The sequence below is a fragment of the Culex pipiens genome, chromosome 3, assembly GCF_016801865.2.
Source record: "Culex pipiens pallens isolate TS chromosome 3, TS_CPP_V2, whole genome shotgun sequence".
In the NCBI taxonomy this organism is placed as follows: domain Eukaryota; kingdom Metazoa; phylum Arthropoda; class Insecta; order Diptera; family Culicidae; genus Culex; species Culex pipiens.
In genome coordinates, this window is record NC_068939.1 from 156,667,341 (window position 1) to 156,690,154 (window position 22,814).

A 22,814-nucleotide genomic window follows, 5' to 3' on the forward strand; every position below is an offset into this window, starting at 1 on the left:
CGAAAAATTGCGTCAGAAGTGGGTGGAATTTTGTGAACCAGAAGAACAACCGAATGGAAGTTCCGAGATTATGTATCTTTGTATCTTAAGATTTGTTGACTTCGAATACCTCAAAAGTTCGAGTCATTTTTTTAATCCTGACAAAATAAATTATAGATCGATTACAATACTTGCCACTTCTTGGTATCATTTTGCAAACAGTAAATTGGTTCCGCTTTGACAGTTCTAAATTGAGGCCGCTTTGCGAACCACTATTCTGCACCAGGTCGAGGGGGTTCCAAAAAAATAAAAATATAAAAATGCAATGTACAGTCATCCCACATATTCGGAACACCCACAAATTCGGAACACTTTTGTGATAATTTGTCAATAGCATGCCAAATGCAGCTTTTCTCTCGAGCCTACTATTTTTAGGACCTTTATTTGGATATTTTCTTACTATTTCACTTGTAAAAGTAGTACTTTTTGAACAAAAAACTTCATTTCAAGACTATTTTATCTTGAGCAGTAAAACACTGGCTCCAAATTGCCTGTTCCATGATTGTGGGATGTTATTGTGCCTCCCACAATTGTGGAACACCTGAATTTAACTGGTATTTTCACAAAAAAAGTTACCAGACCATGGATAAAACATCACTAAGCTTAAGTTTCACTGGTTGCAGTGTAAGAAGTCATTATTTTGTTACAAATATGTACTCCTGGAGAGATCCAAAGTTTGTTTACATCTGTAAGAAAAAAGTGTTCCGAATTTGTGGATTTCAAGGGTCAAAGTTTTTCTTCAAAAACTTGATATAAAAGTTAAAATTTGCAGTTGTTCGATACAGCATTCGAAAGATCGCAAGAAAAGCTTTCAAATGAAGGTAAAAGCGAATCATTAAGTTCAATTATCGATTTGCTATGATTTTTTGAACATTGGCCGATCTGTGAACTGTTCCGAATATGAGGGATGACTGGATATGCCATGATTTCAACATTTCAATGAAAAAATGCTTGGCATTATACAGCAGTACTGTCGGTTTGCAATAATTAGTTTTCAAAAAAGTCTAAGATTTAAAGATTTTTTTTTTGTTTTGCCGAAAAAACTCTCTTGCGAATATTGAAAATTAACTGAAAGTCAACATATTTTTAAACGAACCTAAAAACAAATTAAAAAAATAAGACGCTGGGAAGTGCGTTTTTAATTGTTTTTAGCTGATTCCATTAAAAATTTATTTTACATTTTGAAGTTTTTTTTTTGAAAAAATACTTTTTTTGCTCCTTGTCTTTTCGGGCTGATCCTTTTCAAGGGCCGGGGCTATTTAATTTCAAAGATTTTTTTTAATTCAAAACTTTTAAAAACTGTAAAAATTATTTTTTTTATTTAAAAAAAATATTTTTAAAAAATTGAAGAACTATTTTTATTTTAGTAATTATGAATTTAAAAAATAAATTCCAATTCTAATATTCTGAAATTTTAAAATTGTTAAAAAAATTAATTTTAAAACCTTGATAATCTAAAATAAAATTTATTTTTTTTTAGCCTTGAAATTTTTAATTTTTAATCCAATTTAATGCAATTCTGATATTTTGAAGTTATTGAAAATTTTGATGTTTTTGGAAAAAAACGTTTTTTTGTTCCTTGCCTTTTCGGGATGACATTTTTCTAGGGCCTTGGGCTATTTTTTAAGATTTCAGAGATTTTTTTTAAATTAAAAACTTTCAAAAACTCAAAAAAAATCGTTTTTAAAAAATATTGCTTTTAAAAATTATAAATTTAGTAATTTTTAATAACAAACAAAAAAAATATATTTCTGTATACAATTCTCAAAATTCTGGAATTTTTAAATTTAAAATTATGAAACTTTGGAAATCTGAAATTCTTAAATTTAAAATTTTTAAATTTAATTTTTTATTTCTAATTTAGGCCGTTGCAAATATTTTTCAAAGTTTATGTCCCTCGGCTCTGACCAAAGTCGAGGGGGGGGGGGATAAAAAAATATAAAAATTGAAATTACAAGCCTAGGTTTCAACATTTGGATGAAAAAAGTGTTTTAAAATGCTTTTTACAGGCGTACAGTTGCTTTCCAATCATTAGTTTTGAAAATATCGAGGTATTGACGGAATTTTTTTTCCCAAAAAAAAAAAAAAATTGTGGGACTGTACATTGGTATTTCATGAAAATTTAAAATGTTTTCAAAGGAGTTCAAACATGCTAAATATGATTATAAACGCGGAAAAATGCATTTTGACTGGTTTTCAGTTGGTTAAACTATAATTTTCATTAAAATTTTGAAGTTTTTCGGAAAAAAATTTTTTTTGCCCCCTGATTTTTCAGGCCAATTTTGAAGCCCCCCCCCCTTAGTAATTTTGAATTTTAAAAAAATAAATTCCAATTCTAATATTTTGAAATTTTAAAATTGTAAAAAAATTGGAATTTTAAAACCTTGATAATCTAAAATTCTTAAATTTAAAATTTTTTAGCCTTGAATTTTTTAATTTTTAATCCAGTTTAATGCAATTCTGATATTTTGAAATTCATTGAAAATTTTGATGTTTTTGGAAAAAAAACGTTTTTTTGGTCCTTGCCTTTTCGGGCCGACATTTTTCTAGAGCCTTGGGCTATTTTTAATATTTCAGAGATTTTTTTTAAATTAAAAACTTTCAAAAACTCAAAAAATCATTTATAAAAAATATAAAAAATACATTTCTGCATACACTTCTCAAAATTTTGGAATTTTAAAATTGTTAACCCTCTCCATCTATTTTTTAGACGGGCTTCGATCTAAAAAATCGCCAAAAATCAATTTTCCAACCGATCTTTGATTTTTGAAAAGCATTGGAAAGAAGAACTCTTTAAATTTTAGAAAATTTCAGGGTTGGAAGTTTTACTTGTTTTATGTGACTTTGCCAATGTTTTTAAAAATGAATTTTTTTTAGGGGTCGACTTTGGCTGTGTTTTTTACTAACATTTCCTATATTTTCAGTAAAAAGAAGTATGCAGTAATTTTTCTAGTGCCCCAGACTATGCCACTACGCATTTATTTGCAATTTAAATGATGATGGTGCGATTCTCTAGCAGAAAATGTGAAAAACATGCAAAAAATTGGAAAAGTCACTGTAAAAACGTGAAAAAATTAGATAGGCGAAATGTAATTATATTAGGTGGTAGAGTAGCCAAATACTACCAAAAACAATCATAAACTAGGCAAGATAAATGCAAATCAAAATACTAAAAATGAAACAAGAAAAACATAAAACAAGAGAAGTAAAGTTTTTCGTAGAACAAAAGTTGCTCAAAATGACCTCCTGAACAAGGGAAAAATAAATATTTTCGAAAAAAAATTTGGGCAGTGGAGGGTTAAAGTTCTGGAATTTTTAAATTTAAAATTATGAAACTTTGGAAATCTGAAATTCAAATTTTTATGCCTTGAAATTCTGGTATTTTGAAATATTGACAATCTGATATTTTGAAGTTATAACATTTTGCCCATGAAATTCTGCTTCTTTCAAATTTTGTCATTCTGCTATTTTGAAGTTATAAAATTTTGAAATTATAAAATTTTGAGATAGCTGAAATTAGAAAATTTGGAAGTTATACAATTTTGAAATTATAAAAAATTTGAAATTCTAAAATTTTGAAATTATACAAATATTTAAATTAAATTAAAATGCAATGATAAAAATTCTAAATAAGAGAAATTGGAAACGATTAAATTTCGAAATTATTTTTTTTTAATTTTGGGTTTTTTAATTTGTAAAATTTAAAAATAATAAATGTTATGATCTTTCAATTTTTTTTTTATTTTTGGATTTAAAAATCTTTAAATTCTTAATCCCCGGAACCCCGGAATTTTTAAGTGTTCGAATATTTGAGATTGAGAAATCTAGAATTTTCAATTTTTTAATTTTTCTTTTTTTGAATTTAAAATTTAACTTTTTAAATTCACTGAATCGCTGAAAAGAGAAGAACAATGGTCGATATGGAGACTTTTATGAAAATTGACGTTAATACCGCTTAACAAATTGTTATAATAAATGTTTTTTTTTTTATATATTTTTTAGAAGAGTTGCTCCATCCTGATTTATACGTGAGGCTTTTTTTTAAAAATGCTTGTAAAAATGTTAGGCAATAGCTATCCACAAAAATTTGGAACGAAACAAATCGTTTGACTGTAAACTTAAAAATTTGAAAAATCTCATGGAAATGACGGGCATTTTTCTTTCAGTGTATTTTTTTTTAGAAATAAGTTTTTGATCCGAATGTGACCTTTGTAAAAGTTTAAAAACATGGTTTATATAAAAAAAATAGAACAAAATCTATAAAGGCTGTCATAATCAAACAAAACAATTGTGTTTTTTTTGTCTCATTCAAAGAGGTGTGTGTCTTTCGTTTTTTATTTATCTCAATGTCTCTTATTAAAGGATTACATCTACTCAGAGCTTCTTCTTTTTTCATGTTGTTTGTTTTTTGATGTTGTTAAATAACTATTACAATTACGACGTCCGTCACTGTCCTGCGTTTCCTTCTACACATAATCGTCGCCTTAACGCTTTCGGGTGATTTCTATATTGTTGGTGCAAGTTTCGGGGGAACTGCTTTGCTAAGCCTAGATTAGCGTAGCACGAACACTCACAATCCGGACAAACTAACTCAGCCTGAACTAATGGGGGGGTAGCGAGGAGGGTTGAGGAATGTGAGGAACGCTTGCGTGTTTTTTTTCTCTAGAAGGGGTGCTTTTTCGCGAACATTCATTGAGAAATGAAAACGCGCGTGTTTATACAGTTCTATACAACGAAATAAATTAGTTAACAGCTAAAACTGAACAGAAATTCTAGGGAGGGTCGCAACGTACACTTTAAATGTGTCGTTAAATTGTATTACGTTTATTATTGGTTTTGCTTCGAGAGTGTTCTCCTATTTCAATGTGTTTCATTTAATCTGTGCGTCCGTTGCGAAATGTTTCCTTCTTTCGATATCAATCTACAAAATTCATTTGTAATAGTGAGAGCGTGTTCTCTGTGTGTGTGTGTTGCATGCACTATTGTTTCGTGTTGGTTTATATTGTACTGCACTCCTTTGCGTTGTAACTCTGTTTTAATGTTTGTCGTTGGCCAGTCTCTCTAAATCAGTGCATCAGAGTGGCCCACTATTTAACGTACCACGCCGGCCAGAACCGTCACTGGGACTTCATGCTGACGAGTTTGCGGCCCCGGGCCCGGGCCTCCTGCACCGTCCGCGTGTACTCGAACCAGAGAATGTTCGGAATGAGCGTCGTATCCCGCAGCAGGCAGAGCTCCGAGATCCGCCACGACACGACCAGCGGAAAGAAGGGCGTCAGGAAGTAGTGCGTTAGCACAAACCACCCGGAACCGACGATGGTGCCGACGAGGGCGCCCACCAGCACCTGCCGCGTGCTGTGATACTGCAGGTAAACCCGGCCGCAGCACACAGCGCACGTGGCCACGCAGCACATCGCTAGGACCAACAGCCGAACGAGCCGCTCGGCCCGGGCGTTGTTGTTGTTCATGTGGTGCAGTCTGGAAGAGGGAAGATTGTTATTCTAATGCTTATTACAACCATTCAACAGACTCCAACACTGACCTTATAAAGATGAACAGCAGCACGTACTGCGTGAAAAAGAACATAAACTGGGCATGTGAACTCGGCATCCCGTACTCGTTCCACACCTGCGCCCGGCTCACCGGCCGCGGTTCCTGGATCCAGTGCTTTAGCACCATGTTTATCGACTCGTTCACGAGAGTCCCGATGAAAAACACAATCTTCAAATAAAACAACTCAAGTCAACACCACGAGCCAAAACCCCCAAATTCAAACCCGCTTACGGTATGCAAATCTCTTCGAAACAGAATCAGTGCCACGAAGCCGGCACCGATGCCTAACGGTGCCAAACTTATCCACGCCAGTAGCTTCCCCAACAGGTCATCTACGGGGGAGAAAAACGGATTAACTCGTTTTGTAAACAGCGAAGATCCTTGCGCCACAAAACTACTGTCAAAAAATGTCCTTTTTTCGAATTACCTTTGGGATATTCCACCAGCGTAAGCGTAATCGGTTGCCACTCGATGGGGGTGCTTTCCAGGTTTGCGGGGCACGACATTGCGCTCGAAATTTGACGGGATTATTTTGCTTTTTACATTTGCATTTTCTGCAGCGATTTTTGATATCCTTGCGATGTCCCAGTTGTTTCGCGTCAATCGCGTTGTGTTGTCAGCGTACACGTTCACGAAAGTTGAGTGAGGTTTTGGGTTAAAAAAGAGTGCAACTGTCAGTGTCAAAGGAAAGACAGGGGGTGATTCGATGAACGGATTTCGACGAATCGATGAATGAGGGGAGCGTGCCAAAATTGCGTTTTAAAAAAATGCTGTGACATTTTTGATGTTTTTTGGTATATACTGGTATTTACTGTTTACTGCTAGTTACTGGTATCCTGTGCAAAGAGGCCAAATAATTTTGATTTACTCATTTGAATGTGACTGAAAACGGACACATGGGGCGAGCTGGGACAGCGGCTTTAACCAGTTTTCCCCATAATATTTGAATATTTTAGATTTGTTTGTGATGGAACAGATATAGAACAACAAAACTATAAATCTGATTCTAAGTTTGAAGTTTTTAAATGTTTTAAAAACTGCTGTCCCTGCTGACTGTATACAAAGTTCCGATTTGCTCCAGATTACGGTAATCGATATAATGACAATGAAAATCAAGAGTTGCCTTATCCCTTTCAGGCCTGATGGGTCATATATGACCCAAAAATGAAAATTTTCAAAAATAGCCTATAATTTTCGTATAGTCGTAAGAATCATTTTCCCATCATCAACCAACTTTTTTTTTTAATTCAGGCTTGAAAGTTTTACAATTTTGCTCAGAATGAGATAACTCAAAGAGAAAAGTATCATAGAATAATAGTCAGAATAATAATGTTTCTTTTTGGCAAAAAATCATAATATAAAAAACATATTTATGAAAATTCCAAAATAAAAATAAAAACCTAAATCTCAAAAGTTTAAAAAAAACAAAAATTCTGCAAAGGTTGCTGTAAATTGCGGTAGTTTTTTCAGTAAAAAAGTAATAAATTTAAAAAAAAATCAAATTTATAAATTACAATTAAAAAAACCACTTAAACTCAAAAGTTTAAAAATTCTAAAAATCTAAAATTCTAAAGTTCTGCGAAGGTTGCTATTAATTTGTTTTTAAATAAAACATAAGGCAACAAGTCGAATTAAATTAATTTGGGTCGCTTAACTTGAATTTCACAAACAAAGATGTGTTTAAAGTTTGATTATCTGAAATCTCTTCGAAAATCTTCATTAATCGGAACATACTTTGTTTGGATGTTTAAATTTCTACATTATAATTTTAAGTTTTGGCAATTATTAATTTTAAAGCATTTTTAAAATTATAATATTTACGAATTTTTTAATAATTTTTTTTTTATTTTCAAATTTAGCAATTTTATGATACAATATCACAACAATTTTATAGTCAATATTTAGAATTTTCTAATTTTACAGATTTAGAATTTTATTTTTTTTAGAATTTATGAAATTTTCCATTTTTAGGAAATTTGAGTTTTCCTAATTTTTGTATTTAAGAATTTTGGAATTTAACAAATTTTTCGAATTTTCTAATGAAACAATTTTATAATTTTACCTTTTAACAAATTTGTAATCTTAAATTTTAGATTTTTGCAGAATTACAGAATTTAAAAAACAAGAATATTAGAATTTTAAAATCCTTAATTTGTTTAGTATTTTTAAATAAAATACAAGGTTGAAAAAACATCTCTTCGAGCGAATAATGATTGCCTGAAGAAAGGCCCTCTGAGTATGCTTTGATCTCGTTTTTCCTGACTTCCACTTGATCGCTGGGTGTGGCAGAGACGAATAAAAATTTGAATGATTGGGTTTAGTCATCAACTTGCTGCGATCAAGATCCAATCTTGCCCCTTTACTGCCAGCAGTCATGGGTTGTTACAATCATCGACAGCACTCTTGACGAATGACAGCTAGTCGTGGCAATTTGAGAATAAAGACTATTCTCAGCAGTCTTATTCGTGGGGTGTAACAGGCAGCGATTAATCGCAAAATTAATCATAGTCGCCAGATTTTCAACACTGATAAAATATTATTAGTTATTGGTATAACAATTTTATGATCCACAATTTAATTTTTTTTGATGATTTTACTATTTCACAATTTAACAAATTTACAGTTTAAAGGCTAGTATGGAGATCGGAAGGCAAAGGGTCAAGAAACAGCTTTACGAACAGCAGAACAAAGGAGAGGGAGCGTTTTCTTGGGGCTTTTCTTCACCCTATCTGGCTTGCTTTCGCTGCCGCTGCTGCCCATTTGAAATTTTTCTTGACCGGTTCCTTCCGATGTGCATACACCGCTTAACAGTTTAGCAATTTAACAATTTAACAATTTAACAATTTAACAATTTAACAATTTAACAATTTAACAATTTAACAATGTAACAATGTAACAATGTAACAATTTAACAATTTAACAATTTAACAATTTAACAATTTAACAATTTAACAATTTAACAATTTAACAATTTAACAATTTAACAATTTAACAATTTAACAATTTAACAATTTAACAATTTAACAATTTAACAATTTAACAATTTAACAATTTAACAATTTAACAATTTAACAATTTAACAATTTAACAATTTAACAATTTAACAATTTAACAATTTAACAATTTAACAATTTAACAATTTAACAATTGAACAATTTAACAATTTAACAATTTAACAATTTAACAATTTAACAATTTAACAATTTAACAATTTAACAATTTAACAATTAAACATTTTGGAGGTAGACAATGTATTTCGTATGGAGCGAACCACTCGAATCGGGTACTTATTGCTTATTATGAGATAATATCACGATTCTTCTTTGCTTCGACTGACAGGAGGTTATGGCCGTCGAACTACCGCGGTATAAAAATCAGCAAGTTGAACTGAAATTCAGCATTAATTTTCCTGTCAACCTGGTTTGTTTGAAATATTTTTCAAAAAGTCAGCTGAAAACTCAAGGCAATTCAAAAATTTGTTCAGCGGCTTTCATGCGGCCTTACTCCTGCGATAATATTAAAATTTTAATAAAAATCCATGAATTTTGACCGCCTTGAGTCTGGGGTAATTAAAAACACCCAAAAAGCAAAAAATCTGGATCTTTTAAAAAGAAAACTCTAGAAAGGTACACTCAAAATCAGAAATATCCCTCAAAAGGATACTTTCTATCCTTTTTTCAAGTTCACCCGACGTCACCCTTTCAAAAGGGTATGTCAAAATCCAAGTCAAAATCAGTAAATTTTCGATACCCTTATAAAAGGGTGACGACGGGTGAACTTGAAAAAAGGTTACTTTTGACTTTCAGTGTAGAGTTTTTGCCTTCCTCACCTTACTGAGGAAAGGCTATAAAATCACTCAGAAAACGAACTTCTTAGTTTTACCTCATAGACCAACCTTCATGTATACATATCGACTCAGAATCAAATTCTGAGCAAATGTCTGTGTGTGTGGTGGGATGTTGATCAAAAAAATTTGCGCTGGATTATCTCGGCACTGGCTGAACCGATTTGGACCGTTTTGGTCTCATTCGATCCGTCTTGGGGTCCCATAAGTCGCTATTGATAATTATAAAGTTTAGTTAAGTACTTCAAAAGTTATGCTAAAAAAACGATTTTAACAAAAGTCCGGAAGATTGTAAAAAGGGTGGTTTTTGTAAGAAAACCCGTCATGCTATACTTAAGTGTTATTTATGCACTTTTTGGACGCCGGATCTCAGATATTTTGATGAAAACGTTGTCCGGATCTCTCATGCGACCTATCGTTGGATAGGTAATCAAAAGACCTTTCCAACGCGTTCAAGACATTGAAAATCTGACAACCCTATCAAAAGTTATAAGCACATAAGAGCCCTGAATTATGAAGATCTTACTAGCCAATCTGATGGTATGAATCAAGTTGATAGAACATTGAAAGCTCCGTCCTTTTGTATCTATTTTGGATAGCATTACCCTCTAAATGTGAGGAAGGCACCAACCACCTAAGGGTGGATTAAGTAACGATTTTTTTGATTAGGTCCTAAAACATATGAAAGACAATTGCTTACAGGACCTTTTAAAAAACTCTAGAAATGTAAGATTCTACTGAATTTCATTCATAATTCAATGAAAATTAAGTTGAATTTGTCCATCCTGATTGAAATAATCCCCAATCTGAAATTTGCCCATTTCTTTACTAATCCTGAGTGGATTTGCCTAATTTACAAAATCTTAGTGATTAAAAAGTGAGTGTACGTCGTTTCTAACTACCCCCCAAAAAAAAATCGACGAAACTACCTCCGCGCGTCTGCCTGCTGTCTGTGAGCCACCCTACTTAAACGTCAACTTCATTTCCGCCTGACACATTCACATTCTTTTTCCGGCGAGATCCTCAGGTGGACGAGTCGTAGTTTTTATAATTTTAGCCGTAAAATTTTCTCCATCTTCCCGCAATGAAAATCTGGAAGGATATCTTTACCGGTAAGTGGACAGAGGGCGGTGTGGCGCGTCCGGCCTCGTTGGAGTGGCCCCGGTAGGACAGGCCGGGGCCCCGGAATCGGCGTCGGAAATTTCGTGCGAAAACTTTTTTGTGTCTTGGACGGACAAAAGCGTTCTGGTGCAAGGCTTGCTTTGTGTTGGTGTTGAAAAGTGAATACGTGTGAAGTTGGAGGAACTTTTGTTCTGGAATTCGCTTTGAAAAGAGCTTGTTGGCCACAAAAGACTGTTTAGTGAGAAGACATTATTCCGTGATTTGCATTGAAGTTTTGGGCTTTTGTTTAAATTTCATGATTTTAAAAATGGCTGTTTGTTTCTTGCGAAAAATGACGCGTGAAGTGCACCGATTTTGCGACAATCTGGAATGCACCGGAAATGGCCGCAATGGCTCCGGGGTCATGGCAGGTCGTTTCAGAATCCAAAAAATCGTATTCCACGTCGTTTTAGCGAGGTAAAAAGTGACTGTTTCAAGCTTTTCGGGATTATCCAAAAATTGTCACGATCTGGGGGCGTTGACCTTTCTGGAAAATGCAGCAAAAACGTGAATTTTCTCTTCAATTTTCCGGATGAGTCACCTCAATCTTAATGAGTTTGGAAATTTCTCGAATTGTTTCAAAGAGGGATAATTTTATGAGTCAGAAGAGTTTCAACTGGAAAAGCCTTCTCATGTTCTTCGGAACAGCTGTTTTCCACACGGATTCACCTTTTCTTAAAATATAAAAATATAAATTAGCCAAAAATCCTAATTAAATCCGAATATTTCTTCCAGGTGACGAGATGTTCTCGGACACCTACAAGATAAAGCTGGTGGATGAGGTCATGTACGAGGTGACCGGAAAGTTCGAGTCCCGAACCCTCGGTGATGTCCAGCTGGACGGTGCTAACCCGTCCGCGGAGGAGGCCGATGAGGGCACCGACGCCGCCACCGAGTCCGGCGTGGACATTGTGCTGAACCACCGGCTGTGCGAGACCGGATTCGCCGACAAGAAACAGTTCACCACCTACCTGAAGGACTACATGAAGAAGTGAGTACTTATTTGAGGAAGGAGGACGAGGAGAAGGAGGAAAACGCCGAAAACCGTTTTACCTGGATGTAGAAAATGCAGTACAGACCTGGAAGTGATTCTAACTGCATTCGTACAATTTTCCTGTAAGGAAAAGAGGTGCAGTGTTAATGCTACAAGGATAACCATCATGACGAAGAACTTTAGATACTTGAATAGCACGTACCGAGATGGGAAAGGGTGTTTCATCTTCAGACGTTTTGCCTCCGAGACATCCTTGATAAAAGCTGGTTTTGCTGCCAAATTTCATGCTTTTGTTTGTGTTCGGGAAGTGTAAACTCCGTGCAAAACTCCATGTATTCCAGGTACTTGAAGTTCACATCTGTGTTTGGGAAGTGCAAATTTTATGTGTTCTCTAGGTACTTGAAGTTCACATCCATGTTAGGGAAGTGCACATATTGTTCGAAAGTTCTAAACATTTCGACAACATTTAAAAAAATTGCATTTTTCATAGTTGAATATATTGATCTGTTTGTTTAAAGTGCGACGAGTCAGACTTTATATGAATATGACATATGTAAAACAGTAAAGAAAAGGGTCACGAAAAGAATTTTCTTGGACGGTACACAGCTGAAGAAACAAAATCAAAGGTTCAGAAATTTAGAAAGTCTAAAATTTTAAAATAATTATATCTAATATAACCCTAGCGAAACCATCCTCCGGAAGCTTCCTGTGGAATTTCGAGGCGATTATTTCCAACATTTTTTTAAAAGGCCAGAAAAATCAATTTCAGATATAAAAAAATAGGAGCTTAAAATTTTTAAGTTTAAAAAATTAATAATTTAAAAATCAGAAATTAATAAATCGAAATAAGGCCGTTGCAAATATTTTTTGAAGTTTAAGTCCCTCGGCTCTGACCAAAGTCGAGGGGGGGGCAAAAAAATAATAAATTATAAAAATTGAAATTACAAGCCTAGGTTTCAACATTTGGATGAAAAAACTGTTTTAAAATGCATTTTACAGGCGTACAGTTGCTTTTCAATCATTTGTTTTGAAAATATCGAGGTATTGACGGATTTTTTTTTTCGTGGGACTGTACATTGGTATTTCATGAAAATTTAAAATGTTTTCAAAGGAGTTCAAACATGCTAAACATGATTATAAACGCGGGAAAATGCATTTTATCTGATTTTCAGTTGATTAAACTTTAATTTTCATTAAAATTTTGATGTTTTTCGAAAAAGTATTTTTTTGCCCCCTGATTATTCAGGCCAACTTTGAAGGGGGGGCGACACTTCACTATGGGTCATTCCATCTGAAGCGGAACAGCATTTGAAAATTACCCTCTCCGATCCTGCTCAAATTTGGCAGGGCTGTTGATACTATCGAAACATGCAAGAATTCCGAATTTCATCCAAATCGGACCACCCCCTCCATTTTTGTACCTCCCCAAAACATCGACTTTTTGGCGATTTTTGAGCGAAACCCCTATCTTCAAACGACGATAACTCAGGAACCACAAATCTTAGAGGGTCGGTCTTAGACTCAATTTTGAAGGAAATTGGACGTAGAATCCATTTCCGTGATCAAAATTTTGATTAATTTATTTTTTCTACCTGTATTGCGCAATTGAAAACTTTAAACGGCCGTATCTCAAAACACCCCATCTTATTTTTTTGATTTGACCTCACCATCGTATTCCCCGTCCAATTTTACATAAGAATCACTTATCGACAGAAATGAATATGTTTCGTTCCAGAGATATCGAATTTTAAAGTTTTGAGTAGTTGAGATTACCTACATCAGCTTCATTCGCCGCATCTGCTAGAAGCACACAGGCCGGCTGATTAAAAACTGCTACCTGGTGTTCTGAGAGATGATTAATTTTATTTTTATAATTTTACGCAAATATTTTTTCAAATAGCTAATACCTTGATCAATCTTTTTTGTGTAAGGAATATTTATTGGGTTATTTTGAATGCACCGTTTTTTACGTGTTGCTAACCGTTTTAGAGTACTCCCGAGGCCATGACTAGGGCCTTTGTCATGGGCGGTAGCAAAATAGTGCTATTTCGTCAGCTGTGTGCTATCTTGTGACATAGGCCATTTTGGTCGAAACTGAGTTAATGAAGACGTTTTGCTATATTTAACAAACACTACAAGATGCTTTAACCCGATTTTGGGAACTCGCTTCCGTTTCCCGGATATCGTAATGCACACTTGTGACATAGACCAATTTATCATCAAAATGATCGTGCACACTTGTGACACGTACGTCATACATGTTGTTGGAAAATGTGGAAAATTTCTCTTGTTTTCACAAATTTATGTTGATACACATTTTCTAAAGGCAATGCAATGTTTTGTTTTTGAAAATATACTGATTAAGTCGGTTAAACTATTGATTTAAGCTTATTTTAGTTTGTATGGGAATACTGTGCACACTTGTGACACGTAGTACAATTTTACTTTCAAAACACACTTGTGACACGTGCTTTTCAGATTTTTGTTTACATAATGTATTGTATCTTTTAACTGGTTTAACCAAACTTGGAGCGATTGTTTAGCGATAGTATACGAACCGATTGCTACAAAAAGTTTGACTCTATCATTCATAATTTTGAAAATATTTATCGTCAAACTTTTAAATCGATTTTCTCGAATAGTACTAAATGGTCGTTGTCACAAGATAGCACACAACTGACGATTTAGCAAAAAACCCAAAATCTGATTTATGGATTAAAAGTTTGATCATATTAAATCGATTTTTATATTGTGAGCCAGCTCCATTTGATTAAAAGATGATTTTGGTCACGGTACATTTAATTAACAAAATATTTATACGTGTGGACAGCAGCCGTATTGTGTTCCAAGAATCCAAGAATGATAGCAGAAAAAAAAAACATTGTTGTTCTGACGGTGTCGAAGTCATCGCAACTTTATTTGCGGAATTAGCCGCTTCGCAGCAGATCAAACTTTGTAATTTTCTAACATTTTTCATTTTTATACTTTCCAGAAATCCTTTTCCTACTCCTTGTGATCGTCCTTCACTAGAATACAACGTATCAACAAATTTTATTAATTTTATTTCATATTTTTTTACTCAATAATGTATCGTGCACTTATTGTTCAGTGTTACTTACAAGATCAATTGCATTTTCCTGCACGCTCCGTCGTAATCCAATTCTGCCCTTTACTGTAGGTCGTTATTGCTCTGTCCTGTGAGTTAGCACAGAAATTCACTTAATTTTTTTTGAGCAGATAAACATTTGCGATTAAACTCCTGTTTCCTACAGTTATACAGTTAATTTTTGCTCAAAGTGATATAGATTATTTATGATGAATTATTATTTCAATAAATGATCAGGTAGCAGTTATTGATCAGCCCGCCTGTGTGCTTCCAGCAGATGCGGCGAATGAAGCTGATGTAGGTAATCTCAAAAACTCAAAACTTTAAAATTCGATATCTCTGGAACGAAACATATTCATTTCTGTCGATAAGTGATTCTTATGTAAAATTGGACGGGGAATACGATGGTGAGGTCAAATCAAAAAAATAAGATGGGGTGTTTTGAGATACGGCCGTTTAAAGTTTTCAATTGCGCAATACAGGTAGAAAAAATAAATTAATCAAAATTTTGATCACGGAAATGGATTCTACGTCCAATTTCCTTCAAAATTGAGTCTAAGACCGACCCTCTAAGATTTGTGGTTCCTGAGTTATCGTCGTTTGAAGATAGGGGTTTCGCTCAAAAATCGCCAAAAAGTCGATGCACAGTGGGAAAAAAGGACCCAAAAAATTACCGCAACATGATTTCGCGCAAATCATCGATTGCTATACACCAAAAGCTTCGTTTTTGCACCAGCAACAATAATCCGATGAAAAATCGCACTGCACGGACCGGTGGCCGGAGTACACACCACCGGAAGATCCGGATTTTTGGAAAGAGTGTCAGATTTATCAAATTGTGAACTGATAAGCTTTCTTCTACCATGAATAGTCACGCAAAACAATCCTAGAATAATATTAAATACCATAGGATCCATCGGAACCGGTTCCACCGATTTCCGGTGGCCACATCCGGAACCGCATTAGGAAATAGCGTAAACTAGTCATGCGACGTATCAAACTTCTTGATTTTGGATGGAGAATATCCTTAAAATGTATTTTTAACCTCCGGTGACCGGTTCCCAGGTTCTCCGGTGGCCACATCCGAAGATCATATTTGGCAAATTCCTGAAACCACTCTTGCGACATATCAAACTTCATGTTTTTAAGAGAGGAGTGTATAACTCATGTCCCCATCCAAAATCAAGAAGTTTGATACGTCGCATGACTGGTTAACACTGTTTCCTAATGCGGTTCCGGATGTGGCCACCGGAGATCGGTGGAACCGGTTCCGATGGGTCCTATGTTATTTAATATTATTCTGGGATTGTTTTGCATGACTATTCATGGTAGAAGAAAGCTTATCAGTTCACAACTGGAATAATCGGATACTTTTTCCAAAAATCCGGATCTTCCGGTGGCCTGTACTCCGGCCACCGGTCCGTGCAGTGCGATTTTTCATCGGATTATTGTTCCTGGTGCAAAAACGAAGCTTTTGATGTATAGCAATCGATGGTTTGTGCGAAATCATGTTGCGGTAATTTTTTGGGCCCTTTTTTCCCACTGTGCGATGTTTTGGGGAGGTACAAAAATGGAGGGGGTGGTCCGATTTGGATGAAATTCGGAATTCTTGCATGTTTCGATAGTATCAACAGCCCTTCCAAATTTGAGCAGGATCGGAGAGGGTAATTTTCAAATTTGCACTTTTTCGTGCACAGTTGAGATGGAATGACCCCTATTTTAATCTATTTGAGAACATTAAAAATCCTTATAAATATTGAATGCATTTGACACAGATTATTTTTTTTATGAATCAAAAGATTTTTACAAATTTTTGTTTTATCAAACAAGAACTGTTTATCAAACAAATCTAAAAACAACAACAAAGTTAATGAAAAACTAATATAGAACCTAATTTTAACGATTATGGCCAGCGTTAAATTATGATTATGTTTTAATATTGATTGAATATTTGTAAGAATGAATCCAACTAGGGTTGGCAATGGTTTTTTGGTGGTAAATATTATATTCATTTCAAATTTTTTTATTTCCTAAAGGTTTCTCTTGAACTTTTTTTGAGTACTATAGATTATGCTTGATTTTTAGTTATCGAAAAACATAAATATCGAAAAAAAATCCAATCGTCGTTCGTTCTGAATGGGAAAATTTTAAAACGTTTTTTTCGTTTTGCAAACATGAAAAAAATATTGAAATAGCAAAAAAGCAAATTCAAGATTTTGATTGAAGTTACACTAAATCCCCCATGTGCGCTCTTTTTGGGGGGGCGCACACCGGGGGAGAGCGCAATTCGGGGGAGCGTTATTTCGGGGTTTGAGCGCAAACGGGGGGAGCGTTATTTCGGGGTTTGAGCGCAAACGGGGGGAGCGTTATTTCGGGGTTTTGGCGTAAAATGGGGTTTTCTTTTTTAATGTACTTTATTTACAAATAAATGAAATATTTATATAAGGGGTCATCCACAAAACACGGGTAAGGGACCATCCACAAATCTGGGTATCCAAGAACTCCCGGAAGTCATGCCCTAGATATCTACTTGATCATCGAGGGTCTATATGGTTGAACTAACCATCGGTATAGCTTCAGGTAGCTTCAGTGAACCACGATGGATACCCTTCGCAATGTTGGATTGTTATGGGTCCTTCAGGAACTCTCGGAAGTTATGACCTGATGATCTGCCTGATCAACGGGGGTCTATATGGGTGAATTAACCATCGGTATAGCTTCCGGTAGCTTCAGTGAATCACGATGGATATTCTGGGTTACGTTGGATTGTTATGGGTCCTCCAGGAACTCCCGGGAGTTATGACCTGATAATCTACCTGATCAACGGGGGTCTATATGTATATATTACCCATCGGTATAGCTTCAGGTAGCTTCAGTGAACCACGCTGGATACCCTTCGCCATGTTGGTTTGATATGGGTCCTCCAGGAACTCTATTGAGTTATGACCTGATGATCTACCTGATCAACGGGGGTCTATATTGGTATATTACCCATCGGTATAGCTTCAGGTAGCTTCAGTGAACCACGATGGATATCCTTGGCCATGTTGGATTGATATGGGTCCTCAAGGAACTCCCGGGAGTTATGACCTGATGATCTACCTGATCAACGGGTGTCTATATTGGTATATTAACCATCGGTATAGCTTCCGGTAGCTCCAGTGAACCACGATGGATATTCTGCGTTACGTTGGATTGTTATGGGCCCTCCAGGAACTCCCGGGAGTTATGACCTGATGATCTACTTGATCGACGGGGGTCTATATGGATGTATTAACCATCGGTATAGCTTCAGGTAGCTTCAGTGAACCACGATGGATACCCTTCGCCATGTTGGATTGATATGGGTCCTCCAGGAACTCCCGGGAGTTATGAACTGATGATCTACCTGATCAACGGAGTCTATATGGATGTATAAATCATCGGTATAGCTTCAGGTAGCTTCACTGCACCACGATGGATGCTCTGGAGTTCGTTGGATTGTTGGACCCATATAGACCAACCCTCGTTGATCAGGTAGATCATCAGGTCATAACTCCCGGGAGTTCCTGGAGGACCCATAACAATCCAACGTACCCCAGAATGTCCATGGTGGTTCACTGAAGCTACCTGAAGCTATACCGATGGTTAATATACCAATATAGACCCCCGTTGATCAGGTAGATCATCAGGTCATAACTCCTTGGAGTTCCTGGAGGACCGATAACAATCCAACGTACCCCAGAGTATCCATCGTAGTTTACTGAAGCTACCTGAAGCTATACCGATGGGTAATATACCAATATAGACCCCCGTTGATCAGGTAGATCATCAGGTCATAATTTCATGGAGTTCCTGGAGGACCTTTAATAATCCAACATGGTTAAGGGTATCCATTGTGGTTCACTGAAGCTACCTGAAGCTACACCGATGGTTAATATACCAATTTAGGCCCCCGTTGATCAGGTAGATCATCAGGTCATAACTCCATGGAGTTCCTGGAGGACCCATAACAATCCAACGTACCCCAGAGTATCCATCGTGGTTCACTGAAGCTACCTGAAGCTATACCGATGGTTAATTCACCCATATAGACCCCCGTTGATCAGGTAGATCATCAGGTCATAACTTCCGAGAGTTCCTGGAGGACCCATAACAATCCAACCTACCCCAGAGTATCCATAGTGGTTCACTGAAGCTACCTGAAGCTATACCGATGGTTAATTCACCCATATAGACCCCCGTTGATCAGGTAGATCATCAGGTCATAACTCCATGGAGTTCCTGGAGGACCCATAACAATCCAACGTACCCCAGAGTATCCATCGTGGTTCACTGAAGCTACCTGAAGCTATACCGATGGTTAATAGACCCATATAGACCCTCGATGATCAGGTAGATATCTAGGGCATGACTTTCGGGAGTTCTTGGATACTCAGATTTGTGGATGGCCTTTTATCCGTGTTTTGTGGATGACCCCTTATACAAATGTTTCATTTATATGTAAATAAAGTACATTAAAAAAGAAAACCCCATTTTAGCCAAAACCCCGCAATAACGCTCCCCCGATTTGCGCCAATTAGAGCGTTATTTGGGGGGAGCGTTATTTCGGGGTTTGAGCGCAATTTGGGGGGCGCAAAACGGGGGAGGCGCAATCGGGGGGAGCGTATTTAGGGGATTTAGTGTATTGTAAAAAAACAATATCAAAATTAAAAAAAATAGAATGGAACTTGAAAAACATTTTTTTTAAACAAATTTCAAGATATTTTTTCTAAATTCTTCGAAAGTAATCATGTTTTAAGCGTTCTTTGATTTTTAATAAAATAAAATTAAATAAAATTTTAAATTCAGTGATCTTTAATTTTTTCCCATTTCTAGTTGAAATGAAGTATCAAAAACTATACGTTAGCCAGTTTTAAAAACTAACATTGAAATTATAAGTATTTTTAAGCTTTCGGTTAATTTTCAAAAACTACTTGTTATGTTTATATTCCGAATCAAAATATTGAGTGCTTTCATTTTTAAGTATTTTTTAGGAGTTTTCGTAAAAAAATAAACTTAACAATGTTTATTTTTTTACGAAAATTGTAAACAGTTTAATTTGTTTTAATTCATTTTAAATCAATTTTGAACAATTAACTTCGCGGCCCTTTTTTCTACTTGACTGCTGGTTCCAAGGGGACAAATGTTGTCTTGTCAATTTATTTTTTTGCATTAAAATGAGAAAAAAAGTGATCAGAATTGATTTTTAATCGTGTTTTTTTTTTTTACCGTTGTTCGTAAAAATTTACATAGGGCTTTACGACTCTATTCAGGAATAAAAAAAATAAAGAAAAGGTTCTTAAAGATTTAATAAATTTTAAATTGTTTAAATAAATAAATTTTAAAGTATTGGAATATTAAAAATTTTCAATTCTGGAATTTCTGATGTATTAAATTTGAGTTAAAAAATTTTTCAGTCGGAACTATTTTGCATTGTCTCGAAATTTTCAAAATAGTTCTAGCGGTTAAAATGCTTATGCGCCCTTTTCAAGATCGGTATCGAAATTCATGGTTTTCAATACCAAGCATGATAATTGCCATTTTGACGAAAATGATTACTTGCCGAAATAGCCGGAAGCCCTTAGGAATGATTCGGTAGGGGACATTTACGAAACCATGCGAAATTCATGGTTTTGATACCGGGCCAGCAAAAAATGATGTGTGATTGAGTTTGAGCAAAAATGTTCAAACAGCATTTATGTCTGAATCTATAAACGAAAATAAAATTGGGGATCTTTCTATGTTGTTCGGGAACTGTTAAATTCAAATGAACTTCTTGCTTCTCTGTATACAACAAACAAACTAACAAAAACGCAATCTTCTCCGTTTTTTTTCCAGGCTGGTCACCAAGCTCGAAGAGAAGGACCCCAGCCAGGTCGAGGTGTTCAAGACCAACATCAACAAGGTGATGAAGGATCTGCTGACGCGCTTCAAGGACCTGCAGTTCTTCACCGGCGAGTCCATGGACTGTGAGGGTCTGATCGCGATGCTCGAGTACCGCGACATTGACGGCGTCAGCACGCCCATCCTGCTCTGCTTCAAGCACGGTCTCGAGGAGGAGAAGTTCTAAGGACTCACAACAACAACCCCAACCACAACCATGCTCTTACTATTTTTTTTTCTTTCCAAATCTTTTCTGCGACTAGTTTCTTTTTTGTTGTGTTTCGTTCACACGATGTGCATCAGGATCGCGAAGTGACAGACACGGAACGTTTTCCAACACAATTCCTACGAGCCTTATCTCTTAACAAAATATTTTTTTATATTTATTTACGGCAAATCTAGACGAAACTTTTTTTAAGACACAAAATCTAATGATTGCAAACTTGATTAAATAGTGTTAAATACAAATGGCAGGGCTTTAATTCAAACGGACGACAAAACCAATAATCACAATCTTCATGTTGGCGAAAAGTAAGGTGACGATCATTAGAGCATTTCCAGTAGAGCAAAGACTTGTGCCCTCTGTGCCCCCGCCCTTTCCCTCCCTTCGCGGAAAATCGTCGCAGGTGCCACACACTAAGCTTCGACCTTCCACACACACGAAAGTGTTCTCGCATTTATCGCCAGACAGGGAAAAGAATCAGCTTACCAGAGGAGAACAGCTTAGAGTTGGCACAGTGTTTTGTATTTTTCCGTTTTTTCAAACCATCCAAAATACTCGTGCTTTGTTTGAGAAAAGGAAAAGAAAAGAATGCGGCGACGCGGTGGCTTTTGAAGCAAAACGCTTTAGGTTAGAACGGGCCTAGATCATCACACTCTCTTGAGGTGGTGGAGCAGTCCAGCTTTTTTTTTAGTTTGGTGGAAAGAACTGTTAGGAAGGTGGAGAAAAGTAGTTTTTTCCTTCTCCTAATTTGTTGGAACGAATATCTCAGAAACAACAAAACACTACAACACACATCAATTAGGACAGGATAAAGAATGTCACAGTGGAGGAAAAAACAAAAAATAAATGCATCGCGCGGGGCAAACTCCAGCCTGGTTCCGCGGATGTTGAATGGCAAAAAATACAGTTTTTCTTTTTACTATAAATCCGAAATATTCCCATAAAGATTACTGAATTTTCCTGCTGAAAAATCACGTGATTCCTGTATAACAAATACCGGAACAGTTGAAACCAAACCAATACGAACAACTTTGAATAGTTAAAATCCACCACAAATATTGGAGAGCGCTACTTCTGAGGATGGATGAGGATCATTCCTGAAAAAATCCATCATTAAAAAACTTCAACACAGTGACATAATCGTCGTTCAAAACAAGTAAGTAAAAAAATGCCAAGACTCCAGCATTGTTTCGCTTCCTCCGCGAAGGATCTTTGATTCTGTTCCCAAAACTGCCCTCGTGAACACTTCCTCCCTCTTGGACATAGAGGCTTTCTGTTTTATTTTTTATTTCGATTATGCAAAGTAGCAGAAACCGTTCGCCTACTCCTGCACAATACCCGTGCCTCCAAAAACAGTACAGCGAATCAAATTGTTTTTTCTTCACAAACATGTACCATCAACCGAATTTGAGAGAATTCATCCCAAAAATAATCACTTTGAAAAAAGATCACTAAGAAACAGCAACCCTTTTGAAGTAACAATTTGCCAACACACAACTAATACAAAAAATGTTCAGATGGTAAATTGGAAAACTCACAAAAGATTAAAAGAGAACTGTTGCAGTTAAAACATTGAAGTCCGTACTAGGAAGGAGCATTTCGACTGTCTTCAATAAACATGTTTTGGAAAAATATCTGTTCCTCAGAACAGCAATAATGTTTTAACTTTTTTGCGTGTTATGCCTTTTTTGAAACATGAGCAGTTCTTTTAACCCTCTACAACCCAACCCCGCCTTTAGACGGGCTTCGATTTAAAAAATCGCCAAAAATCCATTTTTCAACCAATTTTTGATTTTTAAAAAGCATTGGAAAGAAGAACTCTCAAAATTTTAGAAAATTTATGGATTGGAAGTTTTACTTGTTTTATGTGACTTTGCCAATGTTTTTAAAAATGTAATTTTTTTAAAGGTCAACTTTAGCAGTGTTTTTTACTAACATCTTCTATATATATAAAAAACAAGCCTTACCCGACAAACTCCGTCTTGTTTTT

At 35.6% G+C, this 22,814-nt stretch overlaps 2 protein-coding genes across 2 annotated transcripts; one reads left to right on the plus strand and one right to left on the minus strand.

Moving 5' to 3' along the window:
* Window positions 1–4,362: 4,362 nt before the first annotated feature.
* Window positions 4,363–6,209, minus strand: LOC120415172 (dolichyldiphosphatase 1-like). The gene is made up of 4 exons (XM_039576621.2): window positions 6,020–6,209; window positions 5,824–5,924; window positions 5,582–5,760; window positions 4,363–5,517 (listed from the first exon to the last, which is right to left on the minus strand). Exons 1-4 carry the CDS (start codon window positions 6,096–6,098, stop codon window positions 5,157–5,159), a joined length of 720 nt encoding a protein of 239 aa, XP_039432555.1. The 5' UTR covers window positions 6,099–6,209; the 3' UTR covers window positions 4,363–5,156.
* A 4,180-nt stretch (window positions 6,210–10,389) lies between these two features.
* Window positions 10,390–21,016, plus strand: LOC120415419 (translationally-controlled tumor protein homolog). The gene is made up of 3 exons (XM_039576953.2): window positions 10,390–10,548; window positions 11,333–11,588; window positions 20,557–21,016. Exons 1-3 carry the CDS (start codon window positions 10,521–10,523, stop codon window positions 20,786–20,788), a joined length of 516 nt encoding a protein of 171 aa, XP_039432887.1. The 5' UTR covers window positions 10,390–10,520; the 3' UTR covers window positions 20,789–21,016.
* The last annotated feature ends 1,798 nt before the right edge of the window (window positions 21,017–22,814 follow it).